Here is a 21,121-nt window from a genome sequence, read left to right on the forward strand (position 1 = left end):
AGCCACCAAAACAATACATTGTTCTGCCTTTGGCAAAAGAAGTTATTATTATTATTTTTTAAAGATAAAAGCTCTCAAGTGTTTCAAGCTGGAGCTATCCTGCAGACTTGCAAAAACATAATCTGCACTGAACATGACATGATCAGGTGGCATTCTTTGGAATCTCTGGAAATCACTGTACTTACTAATACTCATCTTCACGGTTAAGATCTGTTGCTATTTGGCTAAATATACTCCCATCCAAATCAATACATGAATTTACAAATCTCCTTTCCCCTGTATTATTTTATGAGAAGGCCAATGTTTCATTTGCTGGTAACAGTCTTTATCTAAAGAGAACCTGGAACCAGGGCTGGGAGGCACCCTGGCCTATCTGTCTCGCAGAAGCCCTTCGACCATTGGCAAGAACTGTCTCTCTTTGGCTATTGCCAGTGAGAGGGGAAGGAATAAAAGTTCTTCCAGAAATCTGAAAACCCTGCCCACCACCCTATATTTCCGCCATTCTTGTTCCACCTCTGCCCTCTGGGGCTGCCCAGGGGCAGCGGACTCTCAGGACAGCCCTTTGACAGCTGAAATGCCCACAGGCCCTCCTCCTCTGGGGCTTGTTGTAGGCTCCCCTCTGTTGTTCTCCCAGTCCTTAGGGGGCATTTCTAGGCCTTTATTGCCCTGTCTGCTCTGGATGCCCTTGTGTGCAAGCCTGTGTTTCCCATGAGGGATGGCAGCCACAGGATGCTGCCTGAGAACAGTCACAACATTAACCACTGGCAGAAGGGTCAGCTGGACGCTGGAAAGCTCCATTTAGAATTGTCAGTCCATTACAAAATTGGTTTCACTTGACTGAATTTCACTTCAACATCAGCATTATCGAATATTAAAAGCATCTAGGACTTATTTTTGCATGCAAGTCTTGGTTACCTTCTAAAATGGGATACTTGTTGAGATCAATAATGCTACAAAACCAACGAAGCTTCTGCCCAATGCCCGGGCCAACGTGGGTGACAGCAAGAAGTTGACACCAAGAACAGAGGGCATGGCTGACCCGATAAGAGGTAGGGAGTGGGGGGACAAGATTTGAAATTGCTGTTCTGTGGGGACCTGCAGCCTAGCAAAAGTTCAACTGGTTCTCAAACACAGGCTGCTCTTTATCATCACAGGATAAAGTGAGATTGCTGGTCACTGGAAGACTAATGCTATCTACACCTGTGCCTGTTCTGTAAAGAATACAGTCAACTCTGTTTTTGTCCCTACTACCTCTCGACATGTTCCAACTTGCCTGTTATTAATTCATGCCACTGGGCAGAAGACAACCGCAGAGCATTCAGTCATCAGTAAAGAGCTGTGCTCTAGGTGTCTGCAGGATGTATTCCTGTATCTGAACAGCTACGTCATATTACCCAACATTTTGATAAATCCTGCCACATGCCTCCTTACATTCCAACCAACAGCACACCAGCGTCTCCTTTTCCCACACTCTCGCTGATCGCCTGCAGTGGTTACAGGGTCTTGAGAAGATTAAATGAGTTAATACATGTAAAGCAATTGGATCTTGCAAATGATAAGCACTCAATCCATAGTACTGTGTTATTATAATAGAGGAATATTAACAAGATTTAAAGTTTTGACAATTTGGTAAGTGAAAAGTGATCTATCAGTGCTGTTTCCATTTATCTTTTCCTTGATTACAAGGAAATACATTTTTTTTTTTTTTTGAGACAGAGTCTCGCTCTGTCGCCCAGGCTGGAGTGCAGTGGCGCCATCTCGGCTCACTGCAAGCTCCGCCTCCCGGGTTCACACCATTCTCCTGCCTCAGCCTCCCGAGCAGCTGGGACTACAGGCACCTGCCACCATGCCCGGCTAATTTTTTGTATTTTTTTTTAGTAGAGATGGGGTTTCACTGTGTTAGCCAGGATGGTCTCGATCTCCTGAACTCGTGATCCACCTGCCTCGGCCTCCCAAAGTGCTAGGATTACAGGTGTGAGCCACCATGCCCAGCCACAAGGGAATACTTTCAACATACTTAGGACCCATTTGTGGTAGTTCTATGATCTTCCCGTTCACATTCTTTGCCCATTCTTCTATTGGACTGTTTTTCTTTTGATTTGTAGGAACACTTGGTATTTTTGAGATATTTACCTTTTGCTATTTACACTGTAAACATGTCCTCTCAGATTTTATTCATATTCGCGTACAAAACTTTTAAAATTTTTATACATTCAAACTTGTCAGTCTTTCTTTTCATGGCTTATGATTAAAATTTTATCCCAAGATTTAGAAAATACTCTCTTATGTCATCTTTCTGTAGTTCTTATATTTGTCTTGCATATGGCTTTCTAGCATGATACTGATCTGAACCAGTATTTTCTCAGTGACCTGAAACTCTCCATATATACATCTGTTTTCCCCCTGCTCTCTTTATATCGTAGTTCCTGGATCTGTGTTTACTCCTGCCCTGGAAACACGCTGTTAAAATCACTAGAGGATCACAGCTCCAAGTGATAGCTCATTATGCTTTTTCAGTTTCTTGGCTCTTCTATTCACGTACATTCGCTCTTCTAGATGAAGTTCAGAATTAGTCTATCAAGTTCCAAAAGTAACTTGTTGGAAGAGCTTTAAATCTGAATTTAATTTGGCTCAATTACCAAAAGAAGTTTTTATGCTGGTTTATTACTACTACTTAGTAATACCAACAGCCAACTTTTGTAGCCTTAGATCTTCCCACTGTCCCCCTGCCACAATGAGCCTGCAGCGGTTACTGAGAGGCTTTACAACTGCGAGTTTGCGCTTTTCGTGCATGAAGGTCACTCCATCTACGACACCCTTTCACCTTCTTTGCCCAGCACAGCTAACTTGAAACTCAGCTCGTATCACCTCCACCAGAAAGGCTTCCGTGCAGTCCCCTATCCGCAGTTTGGGTTAGTTGTCCTTTCCATGTGGCACTCTATGCTTATCTCTGTTACAATACCTTGAAGTGGCTGACTTACTTATTGGTTATTCCAAAACACTTCACTCATGAATTGTCCATCCCCAGTGCAGGGTACGTGATGTTCGGTAGGCATTCAACAAATGTTCTGCTCAATGAACAAATGAAGACACACATGACAAAACCACAGTTCTGAAAGGCTAGCATCTTCCTCCCTTCTCAGAGCTGTGCAAGCTGAGTGTGGCACTGCTGCCTGAACATTCTCATACAGGAAGAAAAGGAAAAAGAGTGAAAAAGTGTGAAGCTAGTACACTAGTTTGTCTAAGAAATGGCAAAATGTGTGGTTGCAATTTTCTACAGAAACAAGCTTGCAGATTAATGTAAATCAAAAGGTGAATTATGATAAAATGTTGTAAGAGCCAGATCAATCTACTGATTTACATCCTGTTAGGAAGCATGTGCTATATAAAGAAAAAGAATAATGAAATAAATAACTGTCAGACTAAGTCTCTTTTCTTTTCTTTTTTTTTTTTTTTTTTTTTTTTTTTTTTATGGAATCTTGCTCTGTCACCCAGGCTGGAGTACAGTGGTGTGATCTCAGCTCACTGCAACCCCTGCCTCCCGGATTCAAGTGATTCTCTTGCCTCAGCCTCCCGGGTAGCTGGGGTTACAGGTGCCTACCATCACACCCAGCTAATTTTTGTATTTTTAGTAGAGATGGGGTTTTGCTATGCTGGCCAGGCTGGTCTTAAACTCCTGACCTCAGGTGATCCACCTGCCTCGGCCTCTCAAACTGCTAGGATTACAGGTGTGAGCCAACACGCCCGGCCTATGTAAGTCTGTTTTCTAATTTCACCAGTTGCCTTGTACCGTTAACAGTATGTAAATATAAATTTTATCTATACTTACACAGCTAAAAATGCTATAAATTCCATTTTTAACTCTTTAAAAACTTTCCCATTTCTGTTCCTCTATTGTTTAATTTTATCCATAAATCCTCTCTGTTTACTGGAATGGACACGTAAGTTTTCCATTAGCACAGTACAGGACTATAACATTTACTTCCACGGGAAAGCAGTAGGCAACTGGTCAAATACTCAGTTATGGGGAAACAAGGATGCCCACAAATCTTCACTGTGCAACTTTTTAAAGCTATGACAAAGGTAACTCAAACTCCATCAGTTCCTTCCACGAATACTTCACCTTCTTTAGTTTTTGCTAAGCACACTAAAACTTGGGGGGAGGGCACAAAGAGTTTACATACTAATACACCTAGAAAAACACAGAAATTCATGTGCTAAGCTGAAAGAACTCCCAGTTTCACTTTGCTTTTCATTAGAAATGGTGTGCTGTTAAATTCCTAAGGATACCTCCCTCACCTGCCCCCTGCTTGGTTAATTCAATCTTAGTTCTACTGACCCAGCATTTGTACTTCTTTTTAATTGAACCTTACAAGTTAGGGAAATGTAATCATGAATAAAACTCTATTTTTTTGTTTTAATATAGAAGTGACTGTAGGAGTCACTTCTACATTAAAGTGACAGATTCAAGTACAATGAAAATCTATGTATTACTTTTAAGAAAGCTGTAAGAGCTTTTATTTCAAACTGTATCTAAAAATACTTTCACTGCAACCAGAAATCTGGTTACTCCTCAGGAATACACTAACAGAATTTCACCTGGATATGAATTCATTAAACAACTATAATATGAAAAAGAGAACTCTAGAAAGGACAAGTGAAACTTCAAAATATACACAAATCACATTTTGATGAGAAAGCTTTACTGCACTGTTTTAGAATTTAGTCAGTTAAAAATTTTGAGTATTTTTTTGAAACAGGTCTTGCTATGTTGTCCATGCTGGTCTTGAATTCCTGGGCTCAAGCAATCCTTCTCCCTCAGCCTGTCAGGTAGCTGGGATTTGTGAACACTCTGCTTCACAATGGTGTTTCAAAGATGGGTACATATTTGTTGTATATTTCAAAGTCTCACAAGTCTCACATTAACAACTATCACCTGCATTACTCAACACTTACTATAAGCAAGGCCTTGTGCTGCATATGAAATAAATACCTCATCTTCAAAATTAGGAATCTCTTCATTTCAAAGATGAGTCAAAAGTGCAGCGAGTGAAGGTGATTTGGTTAAGGTCACACAGGAGGTGGTGGGTCTGGTAAGTGGACTGGGCCTGTCTCTTGACCACTTTGCCATATTGCCTCCATGCATGGTGATGCCCACCTACAATCCCTGTGCCGACACCATCACAACACAGGACAGTGTTCCTGAAAGTCCTTCCACTGACAAAAATCAAAAAAGTCACTGGAATAGTGTCTGAGTCAGAAATTTAAGGAAAGGACCTTAGAGATCATGAGAGGTTCAAATCTCTCATTTTAGATGAGAAATGGAAGTACTAGTTGGTGGCATAACAAGTTCTAGTTTCCAAGTCCTCACCTATGGTTCAGAGATTTTCCCATTCTGCTTAGTCAGAGAAAGCTCAGAGACGTTATTTATTTATTTTTTCCTGTTGCCCAGGCTGGAATGCAGTGACTTGATCTTGGCTCACTGCATCCTCCACCTCCCAGGCTCAAGCGATTGTCCCACCTCAGCCTCTTGAGTAGCTGGGACCACAGGCACATGCCACCATGTCTGGCTAATTTTTGTACTTTTTGTAGAAACGGGGTTTTGCTGTGTCACCCAGGCTGGCCTCGAACTCCTGAGCTCAAGCAATTCACCTGCCCAGGGCTTCAAAGTGCTGGGATTACAGGCGTCAGCCACCGTGCCCGACCTCAAACATTTTCTTCATAGGATATTTCCAACTTAGTTGAAAGGCAAGACTCTTATGACATAATCAGCAAAAAATACAGGATATGTAGTACACGGTAAGCGCAAAGGTGTATGTTACAAACTGGGCATATTACACCTGTGAGAACAGAATGGAGACAGAGCTGCTTGGGGAAGCTTCATGGGAGCGGGGGGACAATGAACTGAAGTAAAGCGGGGGTGGGGGGGCAATTAAGCATGTGTACATGGGCAGGACTTGACAGTGAGCATGGCACACTTGTGAGACAGTAAGAAAGCAATCCCAATCATAACAGACAGTAGGCCATGGAGGCTGGGGGCGGTGGCTCATGCCTGGAATCACAGCGATTTGGGAGGCTGAGGCAGGCGGATCACCTGAAGTCAGGAGTTTGAGAACATCCTGACCAACATGGTGAAATGCCTTCTCTACTAAAAATACAAAATTAGTCAGGCATGGTGGCAGTAGCCTGTAATCCCAGCTACTCAGGAGGCTGAGGCAGGCAGGAGAATCACTTGAACCCGGGAGGCAGAGGTTGCGGTGAGCCAAGACTGTGCCATTGCATTTCAGCCTGGGCAACAAGAGAGAAACTCAGTCTCAGAAAAGAAAGAAAAGAAAAGAGAAAAGAAGGCCATGGAGAGTGGGGGGAAAAATGTTGGGGAGACTCAGCTATGAAGGGCCTTCACAGCCAGACAGAAAAACGGAGAGTTTGTGCATTAGTAACTAGGTGACCAGGGCAGGTTTGTGAGGGAACCCCTCGTCAGTGAAGGGTGGTGAGTGAGAAAGATGCATCTGGCTGTCATACCAGAGACTACTGAGGAAGAGATGAAATCGGTATAAAATGAAGATTTTTGTTTGGGAGTCAAGAATGAATTTCTTATTATGCTCACGACATAGATTGATCAATTTTTTGAGATGTTTTTAATCCATAAAATGATTTATGTTCTTTGACGTGTGTGTGTGTGTGTGCGCATATATATATATATTTAATATTTATACACATACACTCACACACTTTTTTTTGTTTGTTTTGAAACGGAGTTTCGCTCTTGTCGCCCAGGCTGGAGTGCAATGGTGTGATCTCGGCTCACCGCAACCTCCACGTCCCAGGTTCAAGCGATTCTCCTGCCTCAGCCTCCCAAGTAGCTGGGATTACAGGCACGCGCCAACACGCCCAGCTAATTTTGTATTTTTAGTACAGACTGGGTTTCTCCATGTTGGTCAGGCTGGTCTCGAACTCTCGACCTCAGGTGATCCGCCCGCCTTAGCTTCGCGAAGTGCTGGGATTACAGGTGTAAGCCACTGTGCCCAGCCTACAATATATATTTTAGAAGGACTATGAAGTAGGAGTATTTTCTTGGATAATGTTATATTTACAGAGACAAATACTTAATGAAGGAATATTATCATAGCAAGATTTTATTGACTTAATTGCTTATTTTCTACTTATCTAAGAAGATACCAGTAACATTCTATACCAGCAGCATTTGATGAGAAAACTGACGCAATACTGTCGACCAATCACATGACAACCAGATACAACCAGAACAGGCAGGGCTGTTATATTTCCTATTCAGTTTTTCAAAATAAGACCCTTAAATTAAAACACCAAGCTATTTAGGTCTAACTATAGAATCCTTGTCTCTGTTAAGATTTTCCTAAAGACCATATTGGGAAAGTAGCATGTTTGATTGTAAACTGCTGGCAACTAAACAGATGAGACTATATTCTTGGTCAGTGAATGTATTTTATCTTTTCTGCCCTGCTTTTTGGTGACAATCATTGACCTACATCCCCTCTACCAAGTGGTTAGCAGATGAAAGCCAAGACTATTTGAAGAGACTTGGTAAAGTTGTCTATAAATATTAGTTCTGACTATACTACAAAGTCACAGTTTTGAAAAACATTGCTATAAATACTTTTAGGTCATGCTAGAATTATTACCCATATTAAAAAGCAGCACATGAAAGAAAACAAGAATATGACTTGTGCCGTGTTTCTTTTAAATTCCAATCTAAGAAGCCTCCTTGCACATCTAATTACAGACCTTAATTTCACAACTATGAGCAGGTAAGTTTCCATTCTAGAAACAGCACTAATTATTAGTTGTTACTTGAAACTGAAAAATTGAAGAATCTAACAGAGAACATGGCAGTTGACCACAAATACTTTGTTCTCTTCCAAAAATTCCTTAAAACTACAGTACATGAATTTTTCAAAAGTACAAATCCATCAAGTCAAGGAGATTGGAAAAGAAGCTGACAGGAAATGAGAGACATCTACATTTTGGCAGCTGGAAAGCAAATAAACAAGTGGTGATTTTTCTTAGGACCCAAAAGAAAGCTATCAACTAGTTACAAGAAAGGAAGCAACAAGAAGTGGGGCTTAGGATGAGGAGGTATCAGATAGGCTTGGCTCAATGTGTATGACTAAGTTACAGTTAGAAACGCCTAGTGGAAGGATCTGTACCTCCTTGCAAAAAATGCTTGTGTGCACTCATAAAACAGACTAGGAAATTGAGAGAAAAGGGTTTTACTGAAAAGTTTTCACTGCTGGGTTCTGAAGTATCTGCCTTGATGGGTTCGTATGGACCAATGTACAGACCTTTAGTTTCTGATGAAAAATAAGCTCAGCTGAAGTAGCTCATGCCATCTGCAAACTCATGAGCAATAATGTAAATAAATAGAGGGAAAACACAATTAAATTTTAAAACCCACTTAAAATGAAATGAATTTGTCTGTCTCTGTGTATGTAGTGAGTATGGACCAAAATATGTCTATTTCTATTGCTCAGCAGCAAAGTTGAAAATAGCAAACAGTTTTCAGATCAAAACAATGTCTCATCCTATGTAGTTTTTACCTGGTTGGAGCTTACTGGGATGATGCTGTGTTCCGGCTCCAGGTAGGGGAGGTGGGCTTACCCCTGCAGGCCCAGCACCCTGGGTTGGGCTCACACTGGTTAGAGTCCCCGTAGGCAATGGCTGGCCTCTCTTTAATAGCTGCTTCTGTTCTTGCTGGCGGAAGCGTGGAGGCACCTCACGAGGCAGGTAACGGGATGCAGCTGGCTGCTGGCCACTGGCAGATGCACGTTTGCCATTGTTGCTGCTTGAGATAGTGCTGGTGGAAGTACTGGTACTGGTACCGGCAGGTTGGGGCTGGCTTGAACAGGTCTTAGTAGGTTCTGGCACTAAAATGAACAAAAGGCAAAAGAACCCAAAACTTTAGCTAGACCCCTTTAAAACCCAACCCAAACCAAGGAAACCATAACCAAAAACTGAGAAAAAATGACAATGTAGTGCTTTGGAAACAGAACTGGACTAAAGTCTAGAGTTCCAAGTTTGAGACCTAGTTTTGCTACACACAAACTAATCTTGAGAGTCTGAGCCAGCTATTCCTGGGCCTTGGTTTCCTCATCTGTAAAATCAAGGTGATACATTAAGACTGGAGCAGCAGTTCTCACACTTGGTTTGCATCACAATCACCTAGAGGGCTTATCAGAGCCCAGACACCTGGTGCCCACCTCCAGACTTTGATTCAGTGTCAAAAAGCAAGGAGAAACTGGGAATTTGCATTTCTTTTTTTTTTTTTTAGTGTGAGACAGTGTCTCATTCTGTCACCCAGGCTGGAGGGCAGTGTGGCGCCATCTTAGCTTACTGCAACCTCCACCTCCCGGATTCAAGTGATTCTCCTGCCTCAGCCTCCAGAGTAGCTGAGATTACAGGCGCAGGCCACTAAGCCCAGCTACTTTTTATATTTTTAGTAGAGATGGGGTTTCACCATGTTGGCCAGGCTGGTCTCAAACTCCTGACCTCAAGTGATCCACTCGCCTCAGCCTCCTAAAGTGCTGGGATTACAGGTGTGAGCCACCATGCCCAGCCAGAATTTGCATTTCTAACAATTACTGGGACAATGTTGATGCTGCTGGTTCCAGCACCTCTCTATGAGAACCACTGCTCTTGTTCAATATTTATAAAACGAAGGAATCTTCAGGTGTCCATGAATTTATATGTATTTTTGTTTTAATTCTGAGGATAATGTATAAAACATATATTGGTGCATTCTGGGTTATCTGAATAATTAAAGCTAAATAATGACGTTTTAGTCAACAACTGACTTCATATATGACAGTGGTCCCATAAGATTATAATGGAATTGAAAAATTCCTATCGTCTGGTGACACAGCCGTTGCAGTGTCACAACACATTACTCGTGTTTGTGGTGATGCTGGTGGTAACAAACCCACCATCCTGCCAGTCATATAAAAAGTCTAGGGAGGCCAAGGTGGGCGGATCACCTGAGGTCAAGAGTTCAAGACCAGCCTGGCCAAAATGGTGAAACCCTGTCTCTACTACCTACACACACACACACACACACACACACACACACGCCAGGTGTGGTGGCTGGTACGAGTAATCCTAGCTATTCAGGTGGCTGAGGCAGGAGAATTGCTTGAAACTGGGAGGTGGAGGTTGCAATGAGCCGAGACTGCGCCACTGCACTCCAGCCTGGGCGACAGAGTGAGACTCTGTCTCAAAGAAAAAAAAAAAAAAAGTCTAGCACATGCATTATGTACAGTAGTAATTATGTACAGTAGTACATAATGGTTCATAATAACTATATTACTGGTTTATGTATTTACTATGCTTTTTGTCATTATTTTAGAGTGTATTGCTTCTACATTTAAAAAAAGCCAAAAACAACAGTTAACTGTAAAACAGCCTAAGGCAGGTCCTTCAGGAGATATCCAGAAGTCATTGTTATCACAGGAGATGAAACCTCCACGCATGTTATCTTCCAGTGGGACAAGATGTGGAGGTGGAAGACAGTGATACTGATGATCCTGACCTCGTGTAGGCTTTGGCTTGTGTGTGTTTGTGTCTAGGGTTTTAACAAGTTTAAAAGTTAAAAAAAAAAAATTAAACACAGAAAAGAGCTTACAGAATAAGAATATAAAGAAAGAAAGATATTTTTTGTACAGCCGTGCAATGTGTCTCTTAAGCTAAGTGTTATTATGAAAGAGTGAAAAATCTTTAAAAAATTAAAAAGCTTTATTACTGAAAAAAATTTTTTTAAGTAAGTTTAGTGTGGCCTAAGTGTATAGTCATGTCCTAGGCTTTCACATTCACTCACCACTCACTGATTCCTCAGAGTAACTTCCAGTCCTGCAAGCTCCATTCATAGTTAAGTGCCCTATACAGGTGTACCTTTTAAAAATTCTTTATAGCGTATTTTTCTTGTCCCTTTCTTATGTTTAGAGAACACGAATACTTACCATTGTGCTGCAACTGCCTACAGTATTCAGTATAGTAATATGCTGTAAAGGCTTGCAGCCTAGGAGCAAAAGGTTCTACCACATAGCGTAGGTGAGTAGCAACCTATACCATCTGGGTATGCACAATGACAAAACAGCCTAACGGTGCATTTTTCAGAACGTATCTCTCTGTTAAGCAAGGTATGATTGTACTACTGAATTTTAGTGTCAGCAACTGTGGTTTGGCATCTGTAGCACTGCCACACTCTGCCAGATTTACTGGGAAAGAATGCAGTTGGGCCTACTGTGCGAATAATGAATTTGCAGTAATTAAAGGTCCAAAATCATATTAGAGTAAGTTGCATAAACAAAGATCTCATAGTAATTTAAATTTTAAAAAAGGGGCAGAAGAGTTGGGTAATAATCTAATAATAGGGTTTACTAATAAGCATGCCAAATGCAAACAGTGATTCCAGTAGTAACTCCGCATGCCGACATGTAAAGTGCAAGAGTCTGCGCCTCAATAGTCAGTCCCACCTCATCTTGTACACAAAACATCATTATCCAGGACATTACATTTATCTTGTTATTTGAAAACACTTTTGGTTTTCTACTCAATTTGCAAACATCACTGGTTTGATAGTTGAAACAGCTATGTACAAAATGAGTTTATACCTAGTTCTGTACATATCTTTTATGTAGAAGAAACATTTAAAAATATTTTAAGTCAACATTGGGGGGTGGTTCATGATACGGTACTGTTTCCCTTTACATTGTCAGCTCCAGTTTACCTGCAGTTTTTGTCTCTCAACATGGACTTGGCCATCTACCATGTGAACACTACATTGTCCACACTGCCAGTATCCTCCAGGTCTTTGCCTCACTGTCTATCTGTCACTAGTGCCTGGCAAGTCCTTAGTCCTAGATGAGCCCACTGTCTACTCTCCCTACTTCCTGACTCAGGTTGCTAAGTATCTCTCAAGAAAATCATGTGACATGCAGTTTGGTACCACTACGAATGCATGGTCCTGGTCTCAGAATGCCCTCACTGCTTCCTGTCAATCCTGCAACTTCCTGGGTCTGCCTTGTTTCAGTGCTGTCAACAATTCACATAGAGATCTTCCACTCCTGAGCTCCTAATGCCTTTACCTCCTTGTTCCCACTTCTCCCTATCCCCAGAAAACGAACTTGACTACTCTGCAGAAGAAATAAAAGCCATCAAGTAAAAACTCCAAGTTTTGGCTGGGCGCGATGGCTCACGCCTGTAATCCCAGCACTTTGGGAGGCCGAGGCGGGCAGATCACAAGGTCAGATCGAGACCATCCTGGCTAACACGGTGAAACCCTGTCTCTACTAAAAATACAAAAAAAAAAATTAGCCGGGCATGGTGGCAGGCACCTGCAGTCCCAGCTACTCGGGAGGCTGAGGCAGGAGAATGGCGTGAACCTGGGAGGCGGAGCTTGCAGTCAGCCGAGATCGCGCCACTGCACTCCAGCCTGGGCGAGAGTGCGAGACTCCGTCTCAAAGAAACAAACAAACAAAACTCCAAGTTTCTGTCACTACAGACATATGAGTGTCACCCTGTTCTTCGTCCCACATCTGTTATTCCTATCTAAGGCTAATACTGTATTCCATCAACTCAAAGACACACATCCCTTCACAGGTTACCATCACTTACATTGGGATGTGTCTTATGATGACATGTCAGTGCACAGGCAGCATATTTTCCTTTCTTAATGGTATGTGCAATACCGATATGTCTCACAATCAATGGGGTCAGAGAGGCAATGCAAGGGGCACCCTCCAAACCTCTGGATCCTATCTTAGGGACTTCACATGTCCTGGGTCTTCAACTCACAACTCTCTCCAAAGTAGATAGGAAGGCCCAAAACATAAGATTGGGTCTTGGATCAATTCCTTGCTTTACAAATATTTCCCTATTTTTTTCTAGCCAGTGTTTCAATATGATGGAACTGAATATAAAAAAGAAGAGGGTTGCTGTGTTTGCGTGCAGAGTGAAAGAAATTGCATTTCCAACCTCTAACTGGCCCAGGAACTGTCTGGCTACTGTAATTAGCTCCTTCTCATCATCACTTGAACATGTTCAAATATCTAATCTCTTCACAAATGGCAACAATCACCTCTCCTGGACTCCACATTCTCCTCCAGCTCCTCCCACTCTCTCCTCTCCTCCTGCCAAACCTTTAAGAAACTGACTACCCAAGGCCATAATTTCTTCCTTGCTGCTAAAATCCAAGGCCATGTTATCTTTTGACCCCTCAGTCTTTAGACCAAAAGACCCCTCAAGTTGTCTTTATCAGCGATGGCCACTCCTGCCTTCTTGCCTGTCTACTCCTCCATGCTACTATTTCCCATCCCCCTTGGCAGGTTTCCTTTTCTTTTATGGCTTTGTTGTCCACTCTTTTATACTTGATACACTTCAAAATCAACACGTCCCATATACTCATCAGCTTTCTCGCCTCGCCCTTCTGAGTATTTCAATCTCTCCTACATCTAATCAATCAGCAAACCTTGTCATTTCTATTAATAGCTCCTAAATGCCCTCCACCCTCAAATATCCCTCAATTTCACCCATCTATTTTCATTCCAACTGTCACCATCAGAACCTGGGCACCCTCATCTCTTAGCTGGAGTACCGTAAGAGACTCTTTCTAATCCACCACCTATACTGCAGCCAGTGTGATCCTTCTGAAATGCAGATCTCCTCCCTGGCTGAAAACTCTGAGGTCTTGTAATGCTCTCAGAATAAAATCCAAACTCTCTGCAAGGTCCACGTGGTCCTGAGCAGTAGGACTCCCAGTTCCCCAGACTTAGCTTTGAGGTTCAGCAAGTGCTAAACTCCCCTGTGAGCTGCCTGCTTCTTCATCTAACCACCACATTTCATCAGTTCTAGGGCACATTTCCAAATATTTCAACATTTCTGAAACTGGGATGCATGTTATAACTGACAATGAATATATCAGTTTAACTGGCAATTTTTTTCTTAGTGGTACATAAAATAGTGCATAATGCAATTGATAACGTCAGAGTCAAAAAACATGGTAATTCCTATCTATTCTTTAAACATCAGACTAAATGTCACCTCCTCTCCAAACCTCCTGTGACTCGCCTAAGCCAGTCTAGGTGCTTCTGACTGAACAGCCACAGTACCCGGTATTTGGTACAGCACTCAGCATTGTGTATGTTACTTTTTAAAATGACTGTCTTCTTCTCTAGGCTGTAAATTATGGCAGCATAGTGCCAGACAACAGTGAGGGCTAAATAAATTTTTTTTTTTTTTTTTTTTTTTTTTTTTTTTTTTTTTTGAGACGGAGTCTCGCTGTCGCCCAGGCTGGAGTGCAGTGGCAGGATCTCGGCTCACTGCAGGCTCCGCCCCCCGGGGGTCACGCCATTCTCCTGCCTCAGCCTCCCGAGTAGCTGGGACTACAGGCGCCTGCCACCTCGCTTGGCTAATTTTTTGTAGTTTTGTAGAGACGAGGTTTCACTGTGTTAGCCAGGATGGTCTTGATCTCCTGACCTCGTGATCCGCCTGCCTCAGCCTCCCAAAGTGCTGGGATTATAGGCGTGAGCCACCGTGCCCAGCCGCTAAATAAATGTTGAAGGAGTGATTGTTTTTCTCAAACATACAAATTTTAAAAAATGCAGAGACAGCAACATCATGTAAAGAAATTAGTTGATGAAATAAAAAAATACAAAGGCTAGAGACCTCAAAAACTTGGATTCACTTCCACTAATAATATATACGACCTGGATCAAGTAATTTTCATATCCTTAGACCTCAGTTTTGTCATCTGGAAATGAAAGGTTTAGACTAGCTGACACTCTAAGGCTCCTTCTAATTCTGAATGCCTATGGTTTAAGTGAAGCCCAGAGAACATGATATGCAGTTTTAATTTTGTGATGGCTAGCATTTCAGAGTCCACGGATTTCCTCTTCCCTATGTCCAGCCTGTCTCTGCTCCTATTTCCCTGGCCTTGATGTAGACATGAAATACTTTTTGTAATTACTTTAGATTTTAAAGTTCTTTACCTTTATATGGAATGAACATCCATTATATCTTTTCTTTTTAAAGAAAAGTGCAGAACCTATTTGTTATAAGTTGAAGTTGATTTTTTTTTTTTTTGAGATGGAGTCTCGCTCTATCGCCCAGGCTGGAGTGCAGTGGCGCAATCTCGGCTCACTGCAAGCTCCGCCTCCCGGGTTCACGCCATTCTCCTGCCTCAGCCTCTCCGAGTAGCTGGGACTACAGGCGCCCGCCACCACGCCTGGCTAATTTTTTTTTTTGTATTTTTAGTAGAGACGGGGTTTCACCATGGTCTCGATCTCCTGACCTTGTGATCCGCCCACCTCGGCCTCCCAAAGTGCTGGGATTACAAGCGTGAGCCACCGCGCCTGGCCGAAGTTGATTCTTAAATATAAATATATATGTATTTTCCTGACAGTGACCTTCAGCTAATTACAATAACAGAAAAGCTAATAGGTATTTACCCAAATGAGTTGAAAACTTTATGTTCATACAAAAACCTGCACACAAATGTTTATAGCAGCTTTATTCATAACTGTCAAAAACCAGAAGCAACCAAGATGTTTTTTAGTATGTGAATGGATAAACTGGCACATTCAGACAACGGAACATTACGTGATTTAAAAAAATTAGTTATCAAGTCATGAAAACATAGAGGAACTATAAATGCATATTGTTAAGTGAAAGAAGCCAATCAGAAAACTACAGTATGTAGAAAATCCACAGTATGTAGATACTGTATGATTCCAACTACGGGACATTTTAGAGAAGGCAAAACTACAGGGATGGTGAAAAGATAAGTGGTTGCCAGGGCAGTGGGGGATGACTATGCGGAGCACAGGGGATTTTTAGGGCAGGGAAACTGCAATGACGGATACACAATATTGTGCATGTCAAAACCCACAGATATGTATAACACAAAGAGTGAACCCTAATGTAAACCGTGGAATTTAGTTAATAATAATGTATTGGCTGGGTGCGGTGGCTCATGCCTGTAATCCCAGCACTTTGGGAGGCCGCGGTGGGTGGATCACCTGTCAGGAGTTTGAGACCAGACTGGCTAACATGGTGAAACCTCGTCTCTGCTAAAAATACAAAAATTAGCTGGGCGTCATGGCGCACACCTGTAATCCCAGCTACTCGGGAGGCTGAGGCAGGAGAGTTGCTTGTACCTGGGAGGCAGAGGCTGCAGTGTGCTGAGATCGCACCATTGTACTCCAGCCTGGGCAACAGAGCAAGACTCTGCCTTAAAAAAAAAAAAAAAAGTATCAATACTAGAACATCAGTTGTATCAAAGGTTCCACACAAATATGGGAAGCTAGTGGTGGTGAGGAGAGGGAATACATGGGAACTTTATACTTTCAGCTCAATTGTTTTGTAAACTTAAAATTGTGTGGTGGCCCATGCCTGTAATCCCAGCACTTTGGGAGGCCAACGCGGGCGGATCACAAGGTCAGGAGATCGAGACCATCCTGGTTAACACGGTGAAACCCCGTCTCTACTAAAATACAAAAAATTAGCCGGGCGTGGTGGTGGGTGCCTGTAGTCCCAACTACTTGGGAGGCTGAGGCAGGAGAATGGTGTGAACCTGGGAGGTGGAGCTTGCAGTGAGCTGAGATCGCACCACTACACTCCAACCTGGGAGACAGAGCGAGACTCCGTCTCCAAAAACAAACAAACAAAAAAAACTGCTCTAAATAATACAGCCTATTAATAAAAAACGTTAATACAACCCACAACAGAGAAGAAAACTTGCTGTCTCTCACAATAGCAACTTTCCAAATAAAACTGAGAGCACAATACAGAGACATTTGTCTGGTAAACTTAAAACCATTCAATGTATTTTAAAATTACAATTAGCATACTAGCAATTATTTCACACTTTATTGCATCTGCCTCAAAAGGTTTTTTTGTTTTTGCTTTTTTTTTGAGATGGAGTTTTTTTTGCTCTTGACGCTCAGGCTGTAGTGCAATGGCACAATCTCTGCCCCCAGGTTCAAGTGATTCTCCTGCCTCAGCCTCCCAAGTAGCTGGGATTACAGGTGCCCGCAACCATGCCTGGCTAATTTTTGTATTTTTAGTAGAGATGGGTTTTCACCATGTTGGCCAGGCTGGTCTTGAACTTCTGACCACAAGTGATCCACCCACCTTGGCCTTTCAAAGTGCCGGGATTACAGTCATGAGCCACAGTGCCCGGCCAGGCTTTTTTGTTTGTTTTTTGAGACAGGGTCTCACTTCCGTTGCCCAAGCTGAAGTGTAATGGCATGATCACAGCTCACTGCAGCCTTGGCTTCCCGGGCTGAGGTGATCCTCCCACCTCAGCCTCCCAAGTGGCTAGGACGACAGATGTGTATCACCATGCCCAACTAATTTTTTGTATCTTTAGTAGATACAACCCCTGGACTCAAGCAATCTATCCACCTCAGCCTCTCAAAGTGCTGGAATTACAGGCATGAGCCACTGTGCCCAGCTCAAAAGTTTTATTCTAGACTCAACAAGTGCTTCTTGGGAAGCTAGGAATATTGGTTCTTTTACTACGAAATTCAAAAGCATCAGCAGAAGAAGAGGAGGAGGAGGAGGAGGAGCAGGAGAAGGAAGGAATAAAAAAAGAGAACTATTAGCAAGCTACAGAAATTTTTGTGGTGAAAAACCCAGTTTCTCTTTTGTAAATAACTGACATTGGATGGCTAGCTACTATAAAAGTCAAAGTACAGTCATCCTTCAGTATCCAAGAGGGATTGGTTCCAGAAACCCCCTTGGATGCCAAAATCCACAGATGCTCAAATCCCTGATATAAAACAGGTTATTATTTGCGTATAACCTACACATATCCTCCCGCATACTTTTTGTTGTTGTTTTTAATTTTTAATTTTTTTTTTTTAGAGACGGGGTCTCACTGTGTTGCCCAGGGTGGGCTGGACTTGAATTCCTGGGCTTAAGTGTTCCTCCCACCTCAGCCTCCCAAATAGCTGGGACAATAGGTGCATACCACCATGCCCAGCTTTCCTATATATTTAAATAATCTCTAGATTACTTATAATACCTAATGTAATTTACATGCTATATAAATAGCTGTTATACTGTATTGTTTACAGAATAATGACAAGAAAAAAGGTCTGTACATGTACAGTACATGTACTGCATCAGTACAGATGCAACTGTCCATTTATATTTCAAATATTTTTGATTGACAGTTGGTTAATTCCATGGATGCAGAAGCCACAGATAAGGAGTGCCAACTACACTTGTACTTCTACCTGTCATTTTGCCTTTTAAAAGACTGGAAATGAAGAAAATGCACCAGAACCCAAAACCTGATGGAAACAATTAGGTAAGGACTCAGGAGCAAAGAATTTGAGCTGACAGGAACCTTAGAAATCATCCAGTCCCACCCTTGTCTGCACAGGCTCAGGCAGCCGAGATGATCTGGCTGAGATGGCTGACCCAGCTACCACTGGGACTAGAAGTCACATCTCTGACCATGCTTTTCCACCATGCTGCTGTTAATCGTTCTTAAATGACTGAAGGACAAATTCAGGGTTGTTTTTCTTCAAAACCTTCAGAGGAAAAGGAATTCATGCTACAGAAAGGAAGAAGTAAGCAAATCATAAATGAACGTTATCAGTCCTTTTTTCAATATAAACAACCAAATTCTATGACATTTGGATATGGAATATGGTTTCCTGTGTGCTATCTGCCTGATGCATTATGTGTAGTCAATCTTATATCTAAGACAGCCTCATTTTTTTTAAGAGTCAAAGTATTCCTAACCAGTCTTCCCTTTCCACCTTGAATAACTGTTATGTGAGCAGGGCAGGACCGGCAGGTGAACTAAGAATGCCCCTTACATTTTCAAAGGATGGGGAAAAACTCAAAGACAAATATATGACAGAGACCATATATGGCCAGCAAAGTCTAAAATTCTGGGAATGACCTTGGTGAGAGTCTCAAGGCATCTTTTTGGCCCAAAGATTAGACCTACAGGAAAAGGGCCAGATACTAATAGAGGGAACAGAAACTACTTGTAATAGTAGACTATCAGACATAGAAACCTTCCAGAGGAAAAATCCTGGTAATATATCCCGAAGTCTTATGTAGGTATTGTTTTATTTTAATTAAAAAAATTATAAATAAATAGGCCAGGCGTGGTGGCTCATGCCTTTAATCCTAGCACTTTGGGAGGCCAAGGCAGGCAGATCACCTGAAGTCAGGAGTTCAAGACCAGCCTGGCCAACATGGTGAAACCCCATCTCTACGAAAAATACAAAAATTAGCTGGGCATGGTGGCATACCCCCGTAATTCCAGCTACTTGGGAGGCTGAGGCAGAATAATCACTTGAGCCAGGGAGGCAGAGGTCGCAGTGAGCCAAGATTGCGCCATTGCACTCCAGCCTGGGTGACAGAGCGAGACTCCATCTCAAGAAAATACAAATAAAAATAAAAAAACCTATTCCATGTCTCCTCTCCAACTGTAAAAATAATCTTTTTTATGATTACTGAATGAAAAGTTAAAATGATGCTATTAATCAAGAAGAAACAGGAACATATTAAGTTTGGAGAAATGAAATTACTCTCTTAGAAACGCAGGTGCTTTTACTCTATAACAGCCTTGCGCTACAAGCACAACAGGATCAGTGGATGAGTACAAGTACATCAGCCTTGTCTGAATGCGCGGCCCACGCCCCTCCTGTGTCCCTCAGAGACGCCTCTGTGCTCTGCTGGCCCTCTCACCGCTAATGGACTTCAAGTCTTTGTACTCGTTCTCCAGCCCTGGACTCTCTGGAGAGGTTGTCCATGCTCACCATTCTGACCATCATTTCTGTGCTACTGATGCCTGAGTACTGTCCCAGTGTTGCCCTCGAGCTCCAAGTCCAGCCTCCTTCTTCAGCTACCTACTGGACAGTGCTGCTTGAAGGAAGCTTTCTTTCATACTGAACACATCCAAAAGTCAAACAAGAATTTCCTGGTCTGAGTCCAGGACTGTGTTGGTTGCTGTAGGAAGGCAATGGAGCACTTAGGTTTCTCACTTAAGTGGATCAACAATGAACTGGGGAAATAAAGAAGACACACGGAGTATTTAAAGCTTGTGCAATTGACTGGAAATCTCAGACAAGTGTAGAGAGGAAGGATGACCATGTGCTGCCCAGTACAGCAGCCACTGGCCAAGTGTGGCTATTGAGCCTTGATGTCTAAACTGAGATGTACTTAGTATTAAAACATACACTGGATTCTCAAGACTTAGTACCAAAAAAAGAGAAATACCTCATTAACAATTTTTCTGTTGATTTCACATTGAAATGGCGATATTTTGGATAGATCAAGTTAAACATACATTATTAAAAGTAATTCCACCTGTTACTTTTTAAATGATGCAACTAGGCTATTTAAAATGATTTATGTGGCTCACATTTGTGGCTTCCATTATTTCTATTGATCGGTGCTGGTCTAGAAATGGCATTGTATTACTGAAAAGGATAAAGTTTAAGCTAGTTTCTCAGAAACTGTTAAATAATTACTTGTTTTCATAAAGACTGAAAGTGAAACAGAGATTGAGAAACTACAAGTTGTGACAGATCACAAGCTTTTTCAGGCGGGAGAATTTCTCTTACAACTATTTACTCTACACTAAAGTACTAGCACATTATTTCACAAACAGATAAAAATGCCACAAAGTATGCATTCAATTAATAAAAAGACCAAGAGCCCTGGAGTATAATGCAAGCATGGCACACTCAGTTTACCCACGTACTTGTTCTCACAGTGATATTTCCAGCTTGCAATGCTAATGCTATGGCTGGTAGTCTACAGGTCATCCTGGACCCTAAGAAAAGGGAAGAGAAGCCTCATTCAGCAAAGCAACAGACAGAGGAACGGGGAGTTCTGACCCAGTTAAGCTGTACACCTCTGGGTCTCTTTTATATTATGCAGTGATAAACCTTCTGACTTAAGCCAGTACTTTTTGGATCTTTGAATCAAGCAGCCACTTAATAATCTCAAGTGATAAGTGGAAGATCTCAAAATCTGGATCTATTCTTGTAACACAGATAAATGGGCATTTTCTTTTTTTGTCTAGCCATAAACTCTTTTCAGATCCTTATTTATGGGTCTA

The 21,121-nt window shown here is 42.0% G+C and overlaps 1 protein-coding gene across 6 annotated transcripts in view; it reads right to left on the reverse strand.

Annotated features, from left to right (window-relative positions):
- Positions 1 to 21,121, reverse strand: part of TNRC6C (trinucleotide repeat containing adaptor 6C) — a 106,345-nt gene that overhangs the window by 69,446 nt on the left and 15,778 nt on the right. For all 6 annotated transcript variants that reach the window (XM_004090482.3, XM_030828202.1, XM_030828199.1 and 3 more), the window contains exon 3: positions 8,577 to 8,903. In XM_004090482.3, the coding sequence (XP_004090530.2) occupies positions 8,577 to 8,903 (327 nt within the window). The remainder of the gene's footprint in view (positions 1 to 8,576; positions 8,904 to 21,121) is intronic.

This window comes from Nomascus leucogenys, chromosome 14 (assembly GCF_006542625.1).
Source record: "Nomascus leucogenys isolate Asia chromosome 14, Asia_NLE_v1, whole genome shotgun sequence".
In the NCBI taxonomy this organism is placed as follows: Eukaryota; Metazoa; Chordata; class Mammalia; order Primates; family Hylobatidae; genus Nomascus; species Nomascus leucogenys.